Here is a 15,508-nt window from a genome sequence, read left to right on the forward strand (position 1 = left end):
AGGTGAAACCAGCAACCTTTTCAGGCTCCTTAAGTGGCTTACTGTCGCCTGATTCCTGTCAGACTCCACTCCTGCTCTCCTCCCTCAGCGCGGCCATGCTCCTTCCCTGGGCCCCGTTGCCAAGGACACCGGCATGCATTAAGGGCCTTATCCGATGCCATTTGGCTTTCCATTACCTGATAGGAAGATGGCAGATCAGAGATAGGACGTGACATTCAGAAATATGTCTTTGTCACAAGTTGCACACTCACCTCAGTCAAACCCTGGCTGCCAATCAAAGCAGGGCTTTGTGGCTTCCTTTGACAGGACCAAACGCTTTAAGACTTTTTCCTGAAAGGGCACGCACACCTGAAAAAGCGCATCCACCCTCGAGTAGGTTAGGGTGTTAGGGTGAGCGAAGGCCATTTCTGAAAAAGTTTTCTGATAAAATACAGCAAATGGAGGAAAGGCACAGGATTATACACAGCATACTGGCTCATGGAATGCAGCCATCTGCTCTATTACGCTCACACAAATTCCACTACAGAAGACCCTGACTCTGTAGTCTTGAAATATTTTGGCTGAGACCATTTGTGAATGTTTCAAGCAGGTAGCCCTTGAAGTAGCTATTTGAAAGCTTCTCAAATGGCATAACCCTTGCTTCATGCAATGTAATAAATTGGAATGTCAGCAGAAGAAAAGAACAAACACAATTTTTAAAATAAATTTATTTCTGTCAGTACTGACATGCATATCAACTATGTACATCATTAACATTCAGTGTAAGCACACAAACCACAGCCTTGCCTCATATTCAGTGTTGCATCTTTTAATGCACTTCAAATCTACTGTAAACTAGACCAGTAGTCTTCATAAAGAAGCTTTAGCAATAGGCAGAAAAGCAGTTGATATATAGTAAAAGGCATTGAATGTTTCCGGTCCCAGAGCTATTGCAAAAGTTGCTGTTGCATGGCTCAAACAGAAGAACAGGTCGACTGCTTGACCTTTTTGAAACACTTGTGTTACGGAAGCTTGTGTATTCCCTTTTTGTCTATATTTTGTTCCAGTGTTAGCACAGGTTTGACGGATTGCTATTCCAACAGTCAATGTGAATCTGAGGCGGGGGGGACACGTTGCCCAATGAGGATGAGTGCTACGGCCATGACGTGGCTGCCACTTCTTTTCCCAATTCAGTCTTTTCAAATGCATGCTCCTCCTGAATGTACCGTTCTGAGAGAGCTCGTTTCACTGCGTAAACTATCATTTAACACGATCAACCACACGAGAGAAGACGACATAATTAATCAGATTTACATAGTGCCCTGCTTACAGGCAGCTACCAGGGGCTGAGGAAAACAAACAGCTCGTCCCTCCATCATTTGAGCGCCACCTAAAACGCACAGCCTGGCTTTTTTGCTGTGTACTGCAGTGTTGCAGTTCTCTACTCTTCTTGCCCTTCATCGCTCATCCCCCTTTCTCTCACTCCCTCCATTTTCCTGTCTGCCCCAAACCTCTCTCTGGTCAGACCTAGCTTCCCCCCTCTGATGGAATGCTTTATCTTTCTTTCTCTCCTCTTTCTGTGGCGCTCGGTCTCTGGTACCCCTCCCCCCCGCCCCGTTCGCTATCCTTCCGTCTCCCCTCCTCCTCCACTTGCCCAGCACGCCTTCTTTCTCTCTCACGGTGGAGAAATCAATCGCTCGGCTCTCAATTAGAGGTCACACTGCTCCGTGGAGCAAGCGTCCCCAGCTTTTCAATTACCAGGAGACCCTCACTAGACCCCAGAGCCAGATCCCTCTCTCTCTCCCTCTCTCTCTCTCTCTCTCCCTCACTCATTCATTCTTCCCAGCACAGCCAGCAACCAAAGTGCACACACACACACACACACACACACACACACACACACACACACACACGTGCTCAGGGCTCAAAGGGGTTATTGGGTCCAGGACAACCAATTTCTCTCAGCTTAATCAACAGAGCCCTGGTGACCATGGGAAGCCGCCAAGGGGGAGGATGAGAAGAGGCGAGGGGGAAGAAAGAAGAAAAGAAAGAGGGCGACGAAGGACGACGGGCGATGATGATGATGGACACTATGAGGACGAAGAGGAGGATGAAAATGTGATGGCCAAATTTGATGAGATGATGAGCGGGTCTGTTTTTTCTCATTTCATTTTGGCGGAAGACTGGGTGATCTCTGACTGAGAAATAGATGCATCTGAGTCCAGTAGAGGTATCCAGAGCCAAGAGCTAATACAAAAGAAATCCCCCCCGACTTCACGATTTTATCCGGAACAAAATAAATAAATCATAAAGACTAATACATTATATTTAAAATAATACATAAGATTTTATATCATGGCCTCTATAAACAGCTTGTACATGAATATAAGCAGACACTCAAGGAACCTATCAGTACACAATGGACAAATAAAAGCATAGTCACCTTGGCTGTACAGCAGGTGGTATCAATACATTGAGCAGATATTGCTTGGAGTAACTGCTAACTTTCTGGTAAGATCAGGCTGGATCCACGGGGTCTGACTGGGGGAGTAGGAAGGCACAGTACACAAAGACTTGGGATTTGGACACTGGGCTCTTTTGCACCATACGATGTGCAGCATGAGGGGGAATATGAGGATGTGGAAAAACGGTGAGGCTCTGCAGCAGCTAGTTGAGCTGGTAACAAGAGAATGGGTCCAAGCGGAGTGTGTGTGTGAGTGTGTGTGTGTGGCTTCAGGGCACGGATGCTTCGCCACAGCACCAGAAGAGCAGGTAAAGGTATTTTTAGCGGAACGGCTTGAGAGGTGAGGCTCTCCTACACTCGACCTCTCGTGTGAGGCTGAGAGGGGCTGAAGAGGAGGAGGAGGAGGAGGAGGAGGGGTGGGGTGGGGTGGGGTGGGGTGGACGGCTGAGCGGCGATGAAAATTGAGGAGGAGAGGAGGCATCACAGCCGGCCCATTCCAGCAGAGAAAAGCAGCCAACAGGCGACTGTGCCCCGAGTCCTCCTCAGCAAGAGCCAAAGCTGGTGGCTCAGGATAGGAGGAAATGTAGAGTTTGAGAGTTCTCACAGGGGAGCCCCGGGGCTTCTCCTCCTCCTCCTCCAGCAGCCTTGACACAAGGAGCAGTTTGGAGATCGCATGGAATGTAAGCGGGGGGGTGAAACACGGCAAGACAAAAAAAAAAAAGAAGAAAAAAGACAAGTCTATTTGTGCGATGCTGGGCTCTCTATAGCCGAGATCTTCTCTTGGCTTTTTGTTGCGTTTAGTGGTGGGACTGGAGCTGCTCCTCTTCATGATTGGACAGCTCACAAAGGGCGTAGGGGGTCAGAGGTCAGCGCTTCTGATTGGCGAAGAAGGCCTTGGCTTTCCCACAGGTGGGGTTCACACACAAGGGGCAGCGGAGCGTGAGCTGGCGGGAGCAGGACTTGTCCGACTTCAGGTGCGCCTGGACCAGATCCGCAAGAGCCTGACAACATGGACGGACAGAGAAGGAGTCAGAGAAATATTACACAGCGAGACTTTAATTGGCTGTAATAAACTACACTTCCATTCCACACCAATCTTCAATCTTCCCGTCTCATAAAGAAGCTCTTACTCAGTGGCACTTTATAGCTCTGTGTACCGTGATCCTGAACAAGAGTATCCTACTGCTGTGTGTTGTATGATGGTGTTGTTATATGTGCAGCTGCAGTAGCTGCAATTGACCCAGTGAGCAGGGGGCAGGGGACACGTGCTCACTGCACTGTGTGTGTGTGTGTGTGTGTGTGTGTGTGTGTGTGTGTGTGTGTGTGTGTGTGTGTGTGTGTGTGTGTGTGTGTGTGTGTGTGGTGTTGTACAGTGGACAGGATTGGCTGACAGCTCGCGCTCAGACTGATTTGGCTGCTCTTTAATAAAGCCCCTGTGCCGCCCCTGGCCCCCTGTAATGGCCGCCACGCGCTCCAGCAGCAGCCCCGGCCTCAGCAGAGGGGACTCACGCCTTATTGACCCACCGCCTCCCCCAGGCCCTACACTGGCCTCCTATGGACAACACTGCCTGCTGCACCTCAGCAAATTACACAGAGAGAGGGAGAGAGAGAGGGAGAGAGGGAGGGAGTGAGGGAGGGAGAGAGAGAAGAGAGAGAGAAAGAAAGAGAGAGAAAGAAAGAAAGAGAAAAAGAAAGAAAGAGAGCAAGAGAGAAAGCTGACAGTATTCATCCATGCTAAGACAGGCCATGGCCACTAGGGGTCACTAACTGTTCTCTCATTGGGGGTTCTGTGAACAGGGCTGACACACTGACCCCTGTCTGAAGCCCAGTTCCCTCGGTGGTGTCCACCATCATCAGGTCTATCATTAGAACAGCTTCAATATATCAGGGCAGGGGCATAAAAGAGCTAATATACAAGTTATGGAAGGTAGTAAAGATTTATAGACTAAATTCTCTTTCCTTCTGTGTTTAAATGTATGTGGGATTGTAGATAGGTAGATAGATAGATAGATAGATAGATAGATAGATAGATAGATACTTTATTGATCCCCAAGGGATCAATGTGTGTGTGTGTGTGTGTGTGTGCGTGTGCGTGTGCGTGTGCGTGTCTGCGTGTGCAGCAGTGGGATTGTGAGACTGTATGTTCAGCAGTGTTTCTGGAGCCTCACCTTAAAGAAGAGAGGGTTCCCGTTGAGAGATTCTGCTCTCCGGATGTTCTCTGCACCACACTGGTAGTCATAAACAAAAGAGAGGGGGCAATCAATAAGCTACAGTGCATCTCTCTCGCCCTCAATCTCCTAATGTACACGCACACACATACAAACAGTCAAAGCATGTGCTCAGAAGTAATTCCAGCTTTAAAGTTAATTTCGTGGATTTGTATTAATTTTTAAAAAAGCAAATACATTAAAATTGACTGGTTTACTAATGCAACTGCAAAAATCCAAGCTATTGATCCAATAGTTTTGTGTTGAGTCCATTTTGTACATCTCAAATCAATACGGGTTCAGCCGATATGCATCACATGTGTATACATGACATTCTACAGACAGGCCTATTTCATTTGTTTTGCTGAATTCACATAGTTATGAAATAAAGTAGAACCGGACAGTTCAACTGAAATTTATGCTGGATGCACAAAACATTTTAATCCTTCATGATTTGGCCCATTGGTGACTTATACAAAAACACATGGCATCAACAAAAATGATGATGCTTTCAACCTAGAGCACCAACTTTCTTTAATAAAAATTATAAGGGTGGTTAATTAAAGTAAAAAAAAGTTTTAAAAAAAAAATGGTTTTGAGGAGACCTGTGCAGCTCTAGGTGATGTGGTGTGAAATACAGGCTGCATAGGCTGAACACACACCCTGAGTTCTCATCAGTATGAACCTTGTGCCCTGGTGGTTTGGGAGCTGCCACTGTGGGGCCACATCTTAAGAGGGCATGGCACCAACACTGGCACTGTGGCCTTTGAACCTGATATCCCCCTCAGTGTGCAGCCGCTACTGCTAGAACTGGGCGCTGCCTTATCAGGTGTCCCAGCAGCAGGGATCGATGGGCACCGAGAGCCAGTGTGAGTTTGGCACCGCTGTAATGGATCTGTGGTTTGTGGGGTGCTAGGAGTCTAGAGGTGGGCCTGAGTTAGGGCTAGTCTGACAGGAGCCTTCAGATACCGCTCTCCCACACACACACATCTATCCACCTGTATCACAACAACACACATAATTCCCCTCTGTACTGAACGCAGACTCTGCACTTCTTTGGCTTTCAAACATACAAACTTTGTGAAATTTCTAAGGGTAATTGCTATGCTGACGACACTCAACTCTACCTATCTTTCCCACCTGAGGACTCTAGTGTTTCCCATCGGATTTCTGCATGCCTACAGGATATTTCTATCTGGATGAAGGATCGGCACCTCCAACTTAACCTCTCAAAAACTGAGCTCTTGGTGTTTCCTGCAAAAACAGCCATTCCTCAACAGATGAACATTCAGCTTGACTCATCCTCATTGACTCCAACTAGATCAACACGTAACTTGGGTGTCATAATTGATGACCGACTTGACTTCTCTGAGCATGTTGCCTCAACTGCTAAGTCATGTCGCTTCATCCTTTACAACATTAGGAAGATCAGACCTTATCTGACGTAAGATTCCACACAGCTTCTTGTTCAGGCCATGATTCTCTCCAAGCTGGACTACTGCAATTCGCTGTTAGCTGGCCTACCTGCTTATGTATTAAGACCGTTACAACTTATTCAGAATGCTGCAGCACGTCTAGTCTAGTCTTCAATCAGCCAAAGAGGACACATGTAACTCCGCTGTTAGTTACTCTCCACTGGCTCCCAATAGTGGCCAGAATTAAATTCAAATCTTTGAGTTTAGCCTATAGGACATTGACTGGATCTGCCCCATCCTACTTAAAGTCAATGATCAAAGTTTATATTCCCAACCGCCCACTGCGGTCTTCTGACGAACGTCTGCTGTGTCGACCAGCTATAAACGCTGGGTCAAACTCTTTTACATCAGTGGTTCCATGTTGGTGGAATGGGTTGCCCGGTGCTCTTCACTCCAATGGTAGTTTTGAGTCTTTTAAGAGGTGTCTTAAGGCATATCTATTCAATATGCACTTAGTCTATTAGCGTTTCTTATGATTATGGCTTGCATGTTATAGCGTTGTTTCGTTTCCATTAGGCCATTGATTAAATTGACATTGTTTTTATTATTGCTCATTATTCCATAGTTATTGTTATTGCAATTGATTGAATGACTTGTTTATTTACTATTCTCCTATTCAGTCTTTATTTATTTTCATTAGCTTTTCTATATTGATACTGTTTACGCTGCTATTCCCTTTAGTCGACACTAGTCTTATCAACTGCTAAATTTAAATATTGCATTGTTTTTGTTTGTATGTCGCCTTGGACAAAGGCGTCTGCTAAGCAACCATAACCATAACGAGAGCCCTATTTAATACACACTAGTGCAGTGCCCGTACAAACTATGTTTTCCAAGAAACTTATTGCCCAATTACATTGATGCAGGTAGGTCTAGATCATGTTAGATTGGCACTGATGTAGAATCAGGCCCATGCAGTTAGTAGCGCTTTTTACTCACTTTGCAAAGTAAAAGAGTGAATGGGAAAGGTGTTTGAGTCGCAGCTAATGGCAATATTAGACACATTACATACCTGTGCGTTTTTGCTGTTGTTGGGAAATAATTAATTGAAATTATTAATTATTATATAACCGCATGGCCATGCCAGTGCTATTAGCTCGGAAGCGATGTCTGAATGAATGTTATGCCCATAGCCGATGTCCAGATAGAGTCAAGAGCGTCTGTTTTAAATGCAACTTTTTGACAGAATGCTACCGACGTGTGTGTGTGTCGGCAACCTGATCAGGCAATAGAACCGCTTAGGCGCTAGGCAACCGGTAGAAGTAGGCTCGCCTATGCAACATTAGAACTATGTTACTTTAACAGCCTGCTTACCAACATGGGCATGTGTGTCGGACTCAGCCTGTTTATCCAAGATCAACAATCTTGAAACGGTCCGTTGTTTAAGTGAGACATCTTAATTTCCATGAATGGCAACACGTGAGTTTGTCAGCGAAATGGGCTCTTTTTTTCTATGCTGGAGTGAGTGAGAAGGGGAGTGGCTGAGTGCGGACTCGGAGAGCGGTAGAATTGTGGGATTGCGGTAGAGTTGCATTTTGCTTAATTTAACAATATCTTTGTCATTTTTTGTCCAAAAACGACCAAACTTTGCACTGCACTCACGCATGTCATTAGCAAATTTTAGGTCAGTCGGATGAGTCAATACTGACCTCCTCCCCGAGCACCTGGGAGTACTCGATGTCCAGCTCGTGGAGCGTCTCGATGTGGTCGCTGGTGAAGGCGATGGGCACCAGCAGCAGGTTCTTCTTGCCACGCTCCGACAGGCCCTTTATCACATCATCGGTCTGAGGGCCCAGCCAGGGCATAGGGCCCACCTACAATAGCACACGCGTACGTGACCATACGAACACACACGCACACACGCGCGAACACACACGAACACACACACACACACACACACAGAGAGAGAGAGAGAAAGCCTGCCAGTGAGATGGATGCTAACAGCTGAACTCAAGAGCAGTGGGTTCATCCCAGAAGCTTATAAAGCTCCAAATAGCTCAGCAATTCAGCTTGGCGAGATAGGCACCTTTGTGCAACTGGAATTTCAACCAACTTCCACAGGAGGTCACTGTGACTTCATTCATGGCCTGACTGCAATAACTCACACAACTGTAAATTCCCTCAGGTCAGTGCCATTATCATCATTATTGTTACTCTAAATGAGCGATTTCTCTTAAAATGAAGCAGAGACTTAACAATAGTGCACCCAGACACGTTGACAGGAGATATAACAGAGGATATGTCTGAAAAGCAGTCATCTTGCTCCTGTGCACTTACCTTAGATTGCCAGACTAGTCGGTAGGGATTGCAGTGATCTAACCTCTCCATGACCCTCTGCACAGTGGCACCCACCTCCTGCGGGTATGGATCACCTCGGTTCACCACCTGCAGCCAAGCACACAATCAACACAGTGCCTACAATTGACCCTCCTGCGCACACACACAGGTCATTTATCACGTTCATTTGGGCATTATGAGAGTGCTTGTGTCTAACGCATGACTTGCTGATTAGTGACGAGTGGGAGATATGAGAAGGGAGTCAGACTCACAGACATGGGCAGCGAGTGGGCCGAGAACAGGATGACCACATCGTCCCTCTTCTCTGCGGGAAACTTCTCCAGCTCATTCTTTATGTGCTGGGCAAAGCACTGGACCCACACAGAAAAACGGAGAGGACAAAACAAACCAAAAAAGAGGAGAGAAACATTTGCATTCATTAGTACATATTTATTCATTTATTCTGCCTTGGGCACACTGGCAGCAAACGCGGCCCCTTGAGCCAACACACAGTGTATATTGCAGGCCAAGAACGTCTCCAGCTCCCCTCCTCACATTCACACAGTCTGGAACAGCCACAGAGGGCACCTTGTTCCTGAACACTTCTACAGCTCAACAGTCACAATGAGAGCCGGTGAGACTGGAAATGTAGCCAGTTCTAACAAACACACAAAATAAGTACTATTATGCACTGGTCAGTCAATAATAAACATATTATTGATGACAATCTACTTTGGTATCAGATAATTGTAAAGTGAGGATTCCAGTGCCATGATCTTCTCCTGAGACGTGTGGGAGAGCTGAAGAAGGAGGTCCTATCCTAGACATAAAATCTAGGATTTTCTAGTCCGCAGTCTACTGTGCTTACCAAATCCCTGCCAGCAACAGGTATTTACTGGACACTAAGTGGTCAGTTTCTATGGCAACTCCTTGCAACTAGTACTCTTAAGTGCTTTGAGCACTCCATGTTTAGTAGTGCAGAACCAAATGACCGAACAAACATAAAGTCCTTGTCCATGTCGTGACAGGCCAGGGTTAGGACCGTTAGAGTGACAAACACAGATGTTTGTGCCTACCTCAACCAGCAGAGGATGTGTGGGCCACCGGTCAATAACACTCCAGCGCATCTTGGGCTGGTCCTTCTTTTCACTATAGTAGCGATAGATAGCGTTCAAACTGCTTCCTGTTGTGGAAGGGAGATTGACAAACAGAGTTAGGTCTCAAGAAAATTACATTCACACCAGTACTGAACAACAATGTGAGACCACTGGCTGGCACAGGTCTCTGTGATTCAGTGGGTGGAGGCATACATGCGTACATGTGCATACTACTAAAAAAAAAAAAAAAAAAACACGCCGCTCCGTCTAGCTTCTCGCTTATGTTTGAATTTTGTCATAAAATGAATTTTATATCATGTTTTGTTCCATCCTCGTGTCAAAAAACATTCAAAAATCCTGAAACTCGTGTCAAAAAACATTCAAAAATCCTCAAGCTTCAATCGGGACAGCTCTAAACATCTTCACCGAGGAGCTACCAGACTGCCTGCCTTGATGAGCACCAGGGTTCTGGATGAGGACGTCTGCAGTGGGACTAACATGCTAGACGGATGCGTTGGCCAGAATAGGAGAGGCTGCTCGGCTCAAACGATCTGTTTCGGAGCAGCTCTCTTCGGGTCTAGCAGCCTTGGTGGGACTGGTGAAGGACTCGTTGCGTTCATGTTAAACAAAGCACCAACATTGCCTTTAGACTTGAGTGTTTTGTTGTCTATGTGAAGCGTTTGTTCATCTGTGTTTCCTGTCTAAATGTTTGTGTACGGGTACGTTGGCGAATACGCCACTTCCATGGTGTTGCTTTAAGACTGAACATTAGCCTGTGGAATCTGCACTTTATTTCTACTGCATAAGACGCGTGATCAATGGGCATAGTTCAAATGACTCTGCACACTTTTGGATAGTCCTTCAACCAATCAGACCAACGATTTGGATAAGCTAGTGTGTGATTGGACCCAGAAGATCTGGACAGGAAGCAGGAGAGATTGATGTGCAGTGAGTAGTGTGTGTGTGTGTGTGTGTGTGTGTGTGTGTGTGTGTACCTGTGGTAGAGCAGCTGTATTGGGGGTACTGAGTGAAGGCCACTGCTCTCTCCACCCCATCTCTCTCCATCTCCTCGATGGCCTCTTCTGTGAGCGGGTGTACGTAGCGAAAGCCAATGTAGAACTTGTGTGGAGCTGAAGAGATGGGACCATCAACACAGAGAGCAGACAGCAGATGAGGACACACATTACACATACACACTATACACATTCAGTCACTCGAAGAAACATATGTGCTAGAATTAATGCAGCCTGACAGGTCTGTAAAGTAAAATATGACTGTTTAACCAACTTTATTGTAACCCCACCCCACACACACAAAGTTTGCTACCCATTAACTCTGATTTATACCATTTCCATCATGGCTGATGCCTCTGCATTTCTGCTGTCTTATAATGCTACACACACAGTTAATGTCAATGTTCTGGTTGCACCAGGGTCAGGGCGCTTGTTATCATGGAGCCTCAAAGCCCTTGTTAGCCCTTGTTATGAAGGGTCACCTCTACTCATTGGGGACTGAAACCTCTTGCCTGGGGTATTAAACAAAGTGCTATTTGAGATGCAGTGAGATCTGCACACATCCGCGGGCCTCTGGTGGATTTATCTCTGAGGACTGGAGAGGAGAGGGTGTGAGGTGGCTGAGCAGCACCTTATCGCCTCCTCGCACACCACACGCCCAACCGGCCAGCTGCGTATCAGCTCCCTTCACTGACCCAGGGGCAGGGAGGGAGCCTACGCTCTTCTTACTACCACACACCAGGAGCTCTCTCCCTCAGCCCACTATGAAGAACATCTGAACTGGACCAGTTCTGGGTCACCACATGGGTCAACCAGTTTCAGATTGGGGCTCTTATTCGACCTTGCAGGAAAACTAATCATAGCTTCTGTTGCTCCTGCCTGTTGTTTTTCACACAAACACTAACTTGTACAAACTTGAATTCTTAATAATGGCTGATATGTTTCTAGTGCTGTAGAAACATGACCATAAGATCCATAGAGAATAGTACCATTTGGAAAGATTACAACCACATAAGTTCCTGATGTATTTGCTCTTGGTGGTTAAGACGAACATCACCAGACCATGTAGATGTCCTGTGGGCTCACCTGTATCTGGACACATCTCATCTAGCAGTTTGATCATGCCCTCGCCCTGCAAGGTGGTCCACTGCTTAATAGGGGAGCCGCCCCCAATTCGACTGTACTGCTCCTGGATCTTTGGGGTGCGGCGCTTGGCGATAAAGGGCCCAAGTTTGCTGTGTGGGGAGAGGGAGATAAGGGTAAAAGAGCTGTTTTAAGAGAACACCTCTCCCTCTCAAGTTTTTTTTTTAAAAATTAAGTTAACCATATAATTTGTAATGTTTATCAATCCCAGTAGAACATACATATTATTCACAAAAAGTATATTTAATTGTAAATCAGCATATGCACCCACAAAGATATTATTAGCATTATGCTAGAACTGGGACACAATGTAAATTGGGTCAACATTTAATCTGACGCAACTTTGACTGTATGAGTGTGATATAACATAAGCAACGACGGCCATTTTGTGCCTGGTCATCCATGTGGAAATGACTAAGCACAATGTATGAGGAAGTACTATGCAAAGGTTTTGGTTAACAATGTAATCTTTTCCTTTCACCACCATCTTAAGTGTTTGAACAGATGTTTAGAAAATTACTCTTGCACGGGAAGCTGCATGAGGTCCCTGTCTGAGAAGAGTCGTAAGAGGAATTCATGGACATCATCAAGCTTTTCTGGGCCACCCATGTTCATCATGAGAATTCCAGTCTTCGGTTTCCTGGTACAAGCAGAACATGATGCATTAAATATGTGCAAAACCACAGGTATCTGTCTGGTTTGTGATATGAATGATATCAATAAGCATTCTGTTTTAATATTTAGGGTGTATACTTCATGCTAAAAGTATACTTCCAACTATGTACACGAGAAACCATCCTACACCTCACATTTTTCTTTGATAAAAAAAATCTTGCTGTTGATGAGCATGTATCAATTAATTAAGGCATGTACTGTATGGGGGATTAACAACACATTCTGTCGAAACTGCCTCTGGGTAGGGGGTCACCCAAGGACAGAGCTTCCGATACTGTGTCTAACATAGGTCACCCTTACCACTGGTCTAAAACAGAACTTTGAAATGCACTTGGAGGCAAGCCACTATCTCATAACCTTTTCAGAAACTACACACTGGCTGGGATAATTAGCTCTGTTCCATAGCACACATTAACTGAATGTTCCACAAGATACAACAAATACACAAGAAGGCACAGCTTTGTATTGTGACACACAAAGGAAACTAATCCAACCTATGGGCCAATGACTGAAAACAATACTTTCAGTGACTTCCTTGTTCCTAGTAGGTTAAGTCATGAATGCAAAGTGGAATGACAACAGGGAAGTGTGTGCTTGAGGAGAAGGAGTGAGGCACGGCCTTTATGCTCATCGTACCTGTTCTCCTGAATGTCTGGGGTGTGCTGCCGAGCAAAGGCTGCTGCAGCTGCCGTTGACTGCCATCTACTTACACACAGGCTTACAGTACTGCTGCTGGACTTGGCAACTACAAGAGACAGTGGACGGAGACAGACATATGAAACACATACACAAAGTACAGTCCAGGCAAACACATGGATGACTATTTAAGGGTATAATATTTAGGCATTCAATCAGGTAGTCATAGAATTCACGTTACACATAAATGTCACTATAATATTAGTTTCTGCAGAGCTCATCAGGAATTTCCAATGTTATGAATGTTAATTCCTCTAGGTAAGATATATTTATGCATTGGCATGGCGTTTCATGTCCTTGTGTAACACTGCAATGGCAGGGTATGTACGCTAAGCGGCGCCACTAAAGTTACACAAGTTTTGAAGCATGTGTTGTGTAACTCGACTTTTTACTTCAATTATTTACCATGGAAAACAAGTACATGCTTTAAATAAATGGGTGATTCGTATAATAGCTTGATAATTATACATTAGCGGCTGACGCTGTTGTTCAATGACAAAGAGCACACAGCTAACGTTAGCAACATGCCTCCTAACCATAGCTCCTAACTTGTCATTTTCAGCATTAGCTAGCCATCACAGGGCAATGCAGATTCCGAATGCTAGCTTTCAGGCATGGTTGAGGTGCGTTGCCCATGCTCTCTGGCAGTATAATTTATCTGTTAGGATGTATTAAATTAACCTTCCTACCGCATGAATATTGAGCAAGCAAATTATTAGAAGTGTCAAATGACTGCACCTACATACATCACGTAACAGTACTTAATGTAACGTTGGCGTTTGCTAAGATCTCTGCTAGCATAGTAACCTTCAGACTAAATTAAATTATCCATAAACTCAAAATAACGTAAACCAGAGAGGACGTTGTTATGTGGGGTTAACATCAATGACGGAGGAAGATGTTGATTCAATTTAATGTGGTGTTACTGGGAGAAAGAAATCTAACTTAACGTTATAGCTAGTGACATTCGGGGTGAAGATGTCAAGATTACAGACAGTTGGTTAGCTTCTCCACGACTAGCTATGTAATCTTGCTATTGTCAAATCCTTAGGACCGTCAGCTGACTACACAGAGGAAAGAGCGTACAGCACCTCTTGTCTGTTCATATGAATATAAAACACAATAGACCGGTTACCCAATAACGCTGTCAGAACTAGCTATAACTTAGCTAGCTACTACTGCGATAAAGCTTGTTGGCTGGCACTTACTTACACTTACATAAGAAAAGTCGATTCACAGCCCCCAAAGCTGCCATCTCGAAGGCCGAAAAAGTCTTCTCACTTCCAAAATGAAAATATTGTGAAGCACAGTTAGCTCACTAGATCATATGCGCCGGTACGAATTCCGTCGGACTCGAAATGTCTTTGCTATGAATGACTGGCTCCCACCACCACCACACACCATGCTGATATAACGTAGGTTGCTGACGTAAGTGCACAACATGGAAACCCCGCCTATGAAAAGGTTTGGTTTGTTTCTTTTACTGTGATGTTTGTATTCATGACTCAGAAAGCGAGACAACAATAATTCTAATCATATAAAGAAAAAACACTAACTGTTATGTTCCACTGTTATGTGCTCGAACCTATTATTATTATTTAAATGTCAGTCAACTTGTCACTTGTCAACAGCAAATCATTAGGCTCGTTCACAATGAGCTGCGGCTTTTATTAGGGCCCGAGCACCGAGGTGCGGCCACTGAAGTGGCTGCACTGTAGGTGCAAGGCCCTATTGTTGTTGCTCAGATTATTACAGTGCATGAAAATGCACTGTACTGTTCTTCCTAGACTTCTTATTACAGTGCATAAAAATGCACTGTACTGTTCTTCCTAGACTTCTTATATTACAGTGCATGAAAATGCACTGTACTGTTCTTCCTAGACTTCTTATTACAGTGCATGAAAATGCACTGTACTGTTCTTAGGCTTCTTATAGTTATTATTCCGCTGATCACTTTTTCCGTACGCAATTTCTCTTCAACCATTTTACTTAGAAACTTCATTCAAACTTTGTAACGTAGGTCTTCTAATGGACCAGGTTGCTATGACTTTTCAACTTTGTAACTTTTATACTTTTTAAACTATAAATTAAAAACTATTAAAAATGTCCCCATAGACTTACCATTGGCCTCTATGACATCACAATCGGGTCGTTAAGCAATTAGAATCTTATGCGAGCTGGCCAGGCCACCTGCAGCAGCTCTCTCTCTCTCTCTCTCTCTCTCTCTCTCTCAGGCTTTAAGCATACAATCTCTCTGAAGACTACATATCCTGTAAACTGTTTCCTCTGTCCACAACTGTTTCAAAATAAAAGTCCTCACTGCAATAATACACTATTAAATCATTTAACCATTGAAACTACTCAACTATTGAACTGTTCAACCATTGAACTGTCAGTTGTCATCAACTATGCCTCCAGTCAACTAAATGAAACCTCCATGTACCTAGCAACCAACATAGCTACCATTCAAATTAAGCGTTTA

General features: G+C 44.8%; 1 protein-coding gene across 2 annotated transcripts; it reads right to left on the reverse strand.

Moving 5' to 3' along the window:
* Nucleotides 1–689: 689 nt before the first annotated feature.
* fech (ferrochelatase) lies at nucleotides 690–14,431 on the reverse strand. Of its 2 annotated transcripts, none has more exons than XM_062554026.1 (11): nucleotides 14,239–14,431; nucleotides 12,967–13,075; nucleotides 12,176–12,295; nucleotides 11,599–11,747; nucleotides 10,495–10,629; nucleotides 9,479–9,585; nucleotides 8,675–8,773; nucleotides 8,403–8,510; nucleotides 7,775–7,939; nucleotides 4,612–4,671; nucleotides 690–3,444 (listed from the first exon to the last, which is right to left on the reverse strand). In XM_062554026.1, the coding sequence occupies exons 1-11, from the start codon at nucleotides 14,279–14,281 to the stop codon at nucleotides 3,310–3,312; spliced, it is 1,230 nt and encodes a 409-aa protein (XP_062410010.1). In that variant the 5' UTR covers nucleotides 14,282–14,431; the 3' UTR covers nucleotides 690–3,309. The 2 variants fall into 2 exon arrangements, with proteins under 2 accessions (XP_062410010.1, XP_062410011.1); XM_062554027.1 differs by having other exon boundaries at nucleotides 14,245–14,430.
* Between the last annotated feature and the right edge of the window lie 1,077 nt (nucleotides 14,432–15,508).

This window comes from Sardina pilchardus, chromosome 14 (assembly GCF_963854185.1).
Source record: "Sardina pilchardus chromosome 14, fSarPil1.1, whole genome shotgun sequence".
NCBI classification, from domain to species: Eukaryota; Metazoa; Chordata; class Actinopteri; order Clupeiformes; family Clupeidae; genus Sardina; species Sardina pilchardus.